We start from the raw sequence: 9,075 nt of genomic DNA, 5'->3' as shown, positions 1-9,075 counted from the left end.
CACTCGGGGAAAAAAAAAAACGTAATTTTTAAGATACCAACTTGCACACGAAAGAATTGCTGAGTCAAAAATTGGACAGAGCTGCTAGTTGGGTCCATTTGACCCAATTTTCTGAGTTTTGTATGAAACAACCCAATTTTTGAGACAAAACAACCAAACTGACCCATGTTGTGGGTCGGTCCTATTTTTGACCCAAATTGGCTTAATTTTTGCACTAGTTTTTAGGGGTTTACACAAAAAAAAACCCAGTTGGGTCAAAAATAACCCAACTTGGGTTAAAAGGGGACTGACGCTATTTTGGGTTATTCATTGAACGCAAAAATGTGGGTCCAATGAATAACCCACAAAAAAAAAAAACCTCAACTATGATGACCTCTACTACTACTGTTCCTTCTCTCCTTCTACTGGCTATTCTGTCAACGCCATTTCTACTACTTTGAATTTGCTTTCCTTTTAGCACTGTCAGCAGCAAATACATGATTGTCCTTTTTAAAAATCATCAACGTGGCTTGTTTCGTCGACCAATGACAAAGCACAGCAGCCGTCTTTGGTTGAGGTGTTTTATTATTTACACGTTTGCGCTCGTCTGCATTTTTATGCACTTCAGAGTATAAATAATCATAATTACAAAATAAGTGTTGAGATGATCCACTCGCACCGCTGCGGCATCTTCACAATACAAACGAGTACTACATATACATACGATATATCCAGTGGGTACTTGTACTTTATCCCGTGATGTGATCCAAGTGCTTTGTTTTGGGTGTGCAACACCAACAATTTTTTATTATTTTTTTTTATGTACACTTGTTTGTGATATGTATCTTTTCAAGTCCTGGTGGAAATGGTGTGCTTTTTCCGCCTTTACAAACCCCATGCATTTTCCTTGAAAGCACAAGACGAAAAAGTAAGAATAGTTTGTGGTCGCGTGGTTGCATGGTACTCGATTGACTTGTTCGTTGGAGGGCAGCTGGAATGCACAAAAAAAAAAACCTCTACAAACGTTTTTGCATTTTTGTTGTTTCTGTGTATCCTCCCCAGCCTGTTTGAATTGGCAGTGATTGGAAAATAAAATTGACGTAAAAATCATCTGTACACTTAAATGTTTGAAAAGTGCACAGGCAGTGTTTGAAGTCCCATCGGAACATTCCTTACTGCTATACAATGACAAGTCCGGGCGGCACACAAGTGAGGGGCGGGACAGGAAGTGGCGAGGAGTTGGAAAAGTCATCTGTGCTCGTCGTCGTCGTCTTCTTTTTTTTATGTGGCGTCCTTTTTTTCCCTCTGAGCGCTGCGGCGAATCTTCATTTCCGTCAGCTGGATGTAGCGGATGACGTTAGTGTCTGCAATGCAAATGCACAAAGGAGGCTCCTTCATTTCAAGTTTTTATTTTAAGTTGTCAATTTTTTTTTTTTGGGGGGGTACTTAAATATATTGTTTTATGTTCATTTTATGTATTATTTTTATTGTTTGGATTTTTTTCAGATGTAAATTATCCTTTGACCTCTTGTAACCCCTTTTTAATACATGGATTAAAGTCCATATATTTTTTCAGTTTTATTTTTTTATTTCAGTTCTGTATTTTATTTCTTACATTTTAGTATTTTTTTAAGTTTTCCAATGTGTATTCTATTTTTCAATTATTTGTGATCGATATTATTATTATTTGTACCCTTATTTTTCACTTTTCTTCTCTTAATATTTCGTTTGGTTTTCATACTTTTTGTATTTTAATTTCATAAGTTCTTTATTATTGTATCCCGTATTCTATTGATTCAAAGATTGTATTTTGTGGATGTTGGAATTTAAGGTAAATATATTTTTTTTCATTTGACTTATTTATTTATGAATGCTGTGTTTCTTTTAAATATGGTTGAATGTTTGTTTCATGTTTATATTTCATCTTCGGGGTTAATTTTCATATTGTATTATGATTTGTAATATATATAAAATATACAAAGCCCCACGCCCCCCAACCAAGTAATTTGTATCGGGGATCAGTAAAAACTATTCCCATGGTGTTCGCTTAGGTGCTTCACCTGACGGCTCCTGCTTGTGTGACTCCTTCAGGTAGTAGAGGGCCTTCTGGAAGTCCCCCAGGTGGTAGTAGGCCACGCCCGAGCGGTACAGGGCCTTAAAGTTTTTCCCCTCCTTATGCAGCACCTTCAGACAGTACTCTTTCACACGCTCGTAGTTGACCAGCTCCATCTGGAGAAGGCAGGCTGGGTGTCGTGGAGAAGGAAAGTCAGTGACCACCGTGACTCATTGCGCTTAAGAACCGTTCAGGATTCGTTGGACTATTCCCCCCCCCCCTCCTCCCCCGTTGTGGGAAAAGCATCGTGTAGCGCAGTGGATTTAGTGGGCCGAAGCTGTGTGGCTTTGCGTGGCTTCTCTTGTCCCAAAACAAAATGACTTTTGTACAGGATTGTCTTTGATTGAAGTACGACGGGTTCATGGAAGACTAAATTGCAATTGTTTGCAAAAACACGCAATGGGTTGGTGGAAGACTGTCTTTGATGGTTCTAAAAATATCATAGGTCTAAATTTAAAAACAAAACATCAAAGATGTGATGTTTCCAAAAATACAATGTTGGGTTTCGGAATTGGCTTCAATAAGACGAGGTTCATGTGGAACTAAAAGCCATCCAGGCTCCTTCTGTCGCGCTTATCCTCACTCGGGTCGCGGCTGTGCTGGAGCCTACCCCAGCTGACTTTAGCGTAGACCTTGGACTGGTCACTATTATTATGAGACGATTGTTTGTGTTTTGTGTTGGAGTTAATTCACTGCACTTCGTATCAGCTGTGTGTGTGTTTTCCTTAAGTGCTCCGTAAAATTGAGCAAAGCATAGTGTAGTGCAGAGTATTTGATATACTGTACTCAGCTGTGTTTATAGAGCTCTTTAAAACAACCATTACTGGATACAGAGTGCAGTACGTGGAGCAAAATAATTCATCCAGCACCTGTAGTTTACTGTAGTGCAATAACGCAATGTAATTTAGGATAATATAGTGTAGTATAATATAATGTGTAGTGTTAGCGTAGAGTAGTGCCTAGGAGTGAACATATTTTGTTTGAATCGTGATGTAATGTTGTGCACTGTCGTATTTTCGTGTATATTCGCGCGCAGTTGAATTCGGTGTTAACTGTCGTGCTGTGTACCGGCTAGGCTGTTGTAGCACTCGAGTTCGGCGTTCTCCATGGCCCCCTTCTGCTCCTCGGTAAGCGGACTGGACTTGCCGATGGCGGCCAGCAACGATTTGGAGCCTCCGCCGTCCGGGTCGCCGAACACCCGGCACAAGCCCTTCATCTCCAGCAGCGCTCGGTGGTACTTGCCGATGGCCTCGCGGTACTTCTTGTCCTTGTAGCATTGCGTGCCCTGGCACTTGAAGTCCAGCGCCCGCCTCACGGCGTCGGCGGGCTCGCTGTGCGACGGCTGCTTGAGCATGGTGGTGCCGCCGGAGGTTCCTCCGTGGTGGTGGTTGTGATGGTGGTGGTGGTGGTGGTGATGGTGCCGCTGGTGGGGGCGGGCATCTCTGCTTCGGCCGCCACCGCCGCCGCCGGGAGGAGGCTGCGCGCCCGGCTGGAGCCTCGGGGGGCCGCCGCCGTTGTCAGCCGCGAGGCCGCCTCTGCTCGCCTCCACCCTGGGGCCGCCAACGACGTCGTGGCCGCCGCCTTGGATCAAGCTCGTTTTCGACATGGATCTTAAAAAATCGATCTTCCTCCCTCGACTTTTCACTGCATCCTCAGCCTTCCTCTGTTCCTCTTCCTCCTCCTCCTCCTCGTCGTCGTCGGTGCCGCAGATTGCGCGTCCGTCTTCTGGCGCAAAGCGAAGCTGCTGGATGATGCGCACGGTCGGTGCGCGCGCGTGCGTAGTTGCGCGTCCCCCTGTGATGCTCGGCTAGCCCATTGGTTTATAAATAAGAAGCCAAGGGATCCCAAGTTGATCCTTCGCCAGTCAGCGCATATGTTACACGTGCCATATGTTAGCCCCCCCCCCCCCCCAAAAAGCCATCATCTACGAGAGTGTAATGTAAAGAATAAGTGACGTGCTCTGTCTCAAAGTTGTTAAATGTATAATGTGTGTATCCCTCCTGGGTTGTTTTTTTTTGTTGTTGTTTTGCATGCTCGCATGATAGGATAATTCGTTAACCGCTGTAGTTCCTGAGGAAATTACCTTGACCGGAGCAAACAATGATCCGCCTTCAGGTTGTTTTTAGTCTTGCGTGCTGAATCAGATAAACATCTCCTCGTGGCTTGTCAGATCTTGCCCAAGCTGCCACAGTTGTCATGCAATCGAACAGACTCGAGACCAGAAGAGCCATGAATCCCCGACAGCCTATGATGTCATTGTTTCTGCAGCATGATGTCATTGTTTGTGTGTGGTGGGCTTCGAATACGCACGTGTTAACTGTATTGCCATTCTATTTGTTGATCTCGGGGTGGGGTGGTTGTGGATGCACCATTAGCCCCCCCGCATCACCACTATTTTTACAAACGACTTCCTCCCATGTTGTTCGTTACAGAGAACCCAGGCAATTGTCTAAGGCCCTGAGCGGAGAAGTGGCAGTAAAACAGGCCAAAATCTAGGTATTACATTTCCACACAAGCCGCTCCGTGGTTCTTTTTGCCAGGGTCTAGAACCACCCCTGCTTCAAATATTTAATGTCGGGGCTATTGTAAAACGGGGATCGGGGACATCACACCAAAATCGGGGGTATCATAATGAATCATGGTGCTGCGTGTCGGGGTGCATTTATCTCAGGCCCCTTCCCCCGATATGCGCACATGCTTGGGACACTCTGGCATTTTTTATTAGCTGTGGGGTCGTGACCCACTGAACTCAACTGTGCTGCTGTGTCCCACACTGGCAGTGCTAGTGAGCTCAGCTGTGTTTTGGGTGTGTCACTCAAATTCCACAGTCCCTCCTGACCACATTATAAGGCCTGGGAGGGCTGTTAAGTGTGAGTACATATAGAGCCGGTAGTTATATAAAGCCTCTTTTAATGTCTTCGGATGATACTGTGGCTTTAAATAGTTGGATGTTGTCAGGCAAATATAATTTGTGAGGTGGAGGAATACTGTTTGAGTTTAGTTCTATAATTCTAGGATACAATGTGGCTATTGTTAGCAGTACAGTCAGGGTTCGTGATGGATTTTACTACCCTTTCATCTTGTTCAGGGCGCAAAGCAGTCATGTTAAATCAAACAAGCGACTACGTGAGATTTACTTATTTGAATTTGACTCAAATTTTACGCCCCTTTTTGTTGTTGTTTTTACTTCATAATAATCTTGACCCCGTTATTTTTTCCCTTCTTTCTTGAATAATGCATTTACAAGCACACAATTATTGCATTGCAAGGGATACAAACATTAATATAATATGAGAAAATAAACACACGCACCCGCAAATCGAGACCCAGTTCCCCACGACTGTAACGACGTCATCAAATAGCGACAATGCGTTTTGCACCATCTTTGTGCGCCCGTTTATTTACGTCATGGCGTCGGTGGATTTCAGAGGTAGTGGAAAGTTGTTACATTGTTATTTAAATCGAATACACACGCGTGTGTTTTGGAGACTAGAAGATGAGCGAAGGACTTAAATCTCGGTTTCAAAAATAGCATTAAGAAAGTGTATTATTGTTCTTCGTTTGTTGTTTTTTAGATTTTAGTGTTAGCGATTAGCATTAGCAGCGCTTTTATTTTCATGGCTGGAATTGGAAGACAAGGGTTTTTTTCTAACCAGCCGCTCCTACTCAAGCCTGCTATTTATGCTCTTTAATAACATCGACGCTGAACGTAGTCATCAATGGTGCATTCTTTTATTGGCGTGTTTTAAAATGCGCCTGTGTAGAGGGCAACCGGATAACCTGTTTTACATTTTATTTCCAAAGTCACTTTCCAATGGTCTTGCCAATTGTATTGTAGCAAGTCATGATATGACACTTATGGGTGGATTGAATCTTACTAAATGTATTTTGTTTGACATTGCAGACAACCTGCTGGGCATATCCTGGGTGGACAGCGGCTTGGTGCCCATCCTCAACCCTGGAAATGTACTCGATTACTTCTCGGAGAGGAGTAACCCCTTCTATGACCGCACTTGTAATAACGAGGTGGTGAAAATGCAGCGGCTCAGCCTGGACCATCTCAAGTATGTAATTGTACAATTTTCGGTGACCAAAATCTTCTCGGTCAATACTAACATCTTGTATAAAGTTGGTGATACTGCTGTTTGACTGTACTGACCTTGCTTTGCAGTCAGATGGTGGGGGTGGAGTACATTCTTCTCCATGCGCAAGAGCCCATTCTCTACATTATCCGTAAGCAACAGAGACAGTCACCCACGCAAGGTGAACACCATCTAAAGACCATCGTTTATTTATTTATTTTGTTGTTTTTCTAATGCTGCAACACTTGAATTTTTACTCTCAGGTCGAATAAAAGATTGCTTATCTTATGTCTTCTCTTTAACGATGACACTCGACCGCCATCTTCTCGTGTCGTTTTTCCACCAACCAGTGATTCCCTTGGCTGACTACTACATCATCATCGGAGTGGTCTATCAAGCCCCGGACCTCAGCACGGTCATCAGCTCCAGAGCGGTGAGAACCAGTCAACTGAATCCCCTCCACTTTTGGCGAGGATAAGGCCCAAGCCCCGTCCCGAATAGCGTCTATCCGGTCGTAATTCGCACCCACCCCATGAAATTTTTTTACAGATGCCGGCATAGCATTTCTTGTGCCGAAATGAAACTCCTCAACTCACTTCAACACCGTTACTTGACAGCAAGATGCCACAAGATAAAAGCAAATCACTCTTATTGTCTAAATTTAACTTCTCAACTCACATCGACATAGTTCCTTGACTCCCAAGATGCCACGGGATGGAGGCGAAGCGCGATTATTGTCGGAATGAAAGTCTTGAAATCAATTCAACACGGCTCCTTGACAGTAGGATGCCACAAAATGGAGGCAAATTGCAAATTATTGTCAAAGTTAAACTTCTCAACTGACGTCAGCATAGTTCCTTGTCTCTTATTTATTTGTTTGTTTATTAACCATTTCAGCTTTCCGCCGTTCACGGCATCCAGTCTGCGTTTGACGAAGCCATGTCCTACTGCCGCTACCATCCCTCCAAAGGATACTGGTGGCACTTTAAAGACCAGGAAGAGAGAGGTGAAGCATTTTTGATCAGACGAAATTCACTAAATATGTCACAAGAACACTCGAGAGCAAGAAATGATGTTTTGACAGAAAAAAATAAACCAAAATCCAAGAAGAAGGAGGAGCCGGGTTCACTGTTCCAGAGACATCGCGTGGACACGCTGCTTTTGGACCTCAGGTCAAAGTTCCCGCCAACCTTCTACCAGGTACTTTTGACACCAAATGTTGCCAAACTTGAAGCGAGGACTTGGCCTCTTTTTGAAGCTTGCTGATGATCTGCCAAACTGCCCCTTGTTGTGAAATTCGCTGGCACCATCGAGTGCTTGGAACTCAAAATTTTGCTCTCAGCTCAAGACACGTAATCAGCAGAGTATTTAAAAGAAGTCGAGGTACCGCTGTGTTTATCTTTATTTTTTCTTCTTTCTGCAATTTCAGCCAAAGCCTGGAGAGAAGCCCATTCCCGGTAGGATCTCGAAACTTAATATATCGAACTTTGTTGTCTTGAAATTTTGAAAGATGAGTAACATGTTTTGAAATACGTGTCACAGTGGAGGTGAAAAAAGAGCCTGAACCTCCCACGGAAACCGTCAAACAAGATGAAAGGGAGCCAGCGGCCAAATCCTCCTCCGCCGCCGCTACTACCGTCACGGCCGCTGCCGCGCCGACCAACAAGCCGCCTCCTGAAAAGCGAGCGCGTCTCCAGTGACCCCCATTACACCAACAGGAAACCCAATTAGGACTTTGTCTCCGCCACTCGGCCGCTGTGTGGTCAGAATGAGGAATTAGTTCTCGTGTCGGGCCCGGATGCCTCCCACGCAGTATTATTGAATAATGATAACAATATGAACCCTGGTGGGGATGGGCCAGCGGATGTTTGATGATCTGTTTGATGACGTCAGCATTTTCCATCCACGATTACGGTACTTTCATTCCCGCTCGCCTTTTTTACACATGCAGGATTGATGACGTATCTTTGGCTAGTGCGGGAACCCAAGATTCCTCGCCCGGCTCATTTCATACACTGCTTGTTGTCTGTTTTTTGTGTACTAAAATGTATTATGTTTTTTTTTCCTTGTGTGACAGCAATACCCTTTCGTAATCATGTTATATCCTCCATATGTGTTTATTCTTGACAACATTGGACTGACTGCACTGTCTTGTCATCACTTTCAATTTTCAAAAATCACAAATTCAGGAAGAAATGCTTCTGTTATGATTGTTACACTTGATTGATATGTTGTATGGATCCTGTGTTAAATATCGTGCTATGGATTCAGTGTTACGTGCTAATGTGACCACCTTGTTGAAATGAGTAAAATTAGCTTTTTCAAAAAAAATTACAATACGGAAGAAAAATAAACAGAAAAATGTTCAGACAAAATTATTGGAAACTAACATAATTTTTTAAAAAATCAAAAATGTCACTTGACCAAGAGAAAAACAAATCAAATTAAATACATACAGTACATTAGAAATTTTAGCAATGATTTCAGGGTTTGGTGCAACGAAAAAATAGCTAACATCCACACACAATGTTAAATAAGGGGGAAAATATAATCTTGGACAAAAATACACAAAGATAAGAAAAACAAAATTTATGAGCTGGATTGCTGTAGCTCTCTATGTGTAGAACACTTGTTTTTTTTAAATATTTCTCTAATACAATACTGTATTTCAGTATTTTCGTTCAAATATTTTTTTTAATTGTATGTTTTCTCATGGTTATTTTCAATAACATCTTTGTAGTATTCTAAATTTTAGATTTTATTTTCTAATATTTGACCTTTTTATTGATATGCATCAGGGGGAAATCCTTTACTCCAGTATTCACCCGTAATACGCAAAATTAACACTAGATGTCGACAACTTGTTACTTCTGGGCCAAACTGGGAAAAACCTATTTTTGT

The 9,075-nt window shown here is 42.9% G+C and overlaps 2 protein-coding genes across 4 annotated transcripts; one reads left to right on the top strand and one right to left on the bottom strand.

The window, feature by feature from the left end:
- Positions 1-546: 546 nt before the first annotated feature.
- Positions 547-3,984, bottom strand: ttc9 (tetratricopeptide repeat domain 9). The gene is made up of 3 exons (XM_086127924.1): positions 3,161-3,984; positions 2,040-2,222; positions 547-1,343 (listed from the first exon to the last, which is right to left on the bottom strand). Exons 1-3 carry the CDS (start codon positions 3,696-3,698, stop codon positions 1,261-1,263), a joined length of 804 nt encoding a protein of 267 aa, XP_085984050.1. The 5' UTR covers positions 3,699-3,984; the 3' UTR covers positions 547-1,260.
- A 45-nt stretch (positions 3,985-4,029) lies between these two features.
- On the top strand, positions 4,030-8,552 carry med6 (mediator complex subunit 6). Of its 3 annotated transcripts, none has more exons than XM_086127926.1 (8): positions 4,030-4,588; positions 5,997-6,156; positions 6,264-6,355; positions 6,525-6,607; positions 7,072-7,180; positions 7,259-7,374; positions 7,604-7,631; positions 7,717-8,552. In XM_086127926.1, the coding sequence occupies exons 2-8, from the start codon at positions 6,128-6,130 to the stop codon at positions 7,872-7,874; spliced, it is 615 nt and encodes a 204-aa protein (XP_085984052.1). In that variant the 5' UTR covers positions 4,030-4,588; positions 5,997-6,127; the 3' UTR covers positions 7,875-8,552. The 3 variants fall into 3 exon arrangements, with proteins under 3 accessions (XP_085984052.1, XP_085984051.1, XP_085984053.1); XM_086127925.1 differs by lacking the exon at positions 4,030-4,588 and adding an exon at positions 5,455-5,522 and having other exon boundaries at positions 6,264-6,325; XM_086127927.1 differs by lacking the exon at positions 4,030-4,588 and adding an exon at positions 5,479-5,522.
- The last annotated feature ends 523 nt before the right edge of the window (positions 8,553-9,075 follow it).

Source organism: Hippocampus guttulatus, chromosome 13 (assembly GCF_054856545.1).
Source record: "Hippocampus guttulatus isolate MCC_2025c chromosome 13, RoL_Hgut_1.0, whole genome shotgun sequence".
Taxonomy (NCBI): domain Eukaryota; kingdom Metazoa; phylum Chordata; class Actinopteri; order Syngnathiformes; family Syngnathidae; genus Hippocampus; species Hippocampus guttulatus.
The sequence above is the reverse complement of the archived record's forward strand: the minus strand, read 5'-3'. Positions and strand labels throughout refer to the sequence as shown.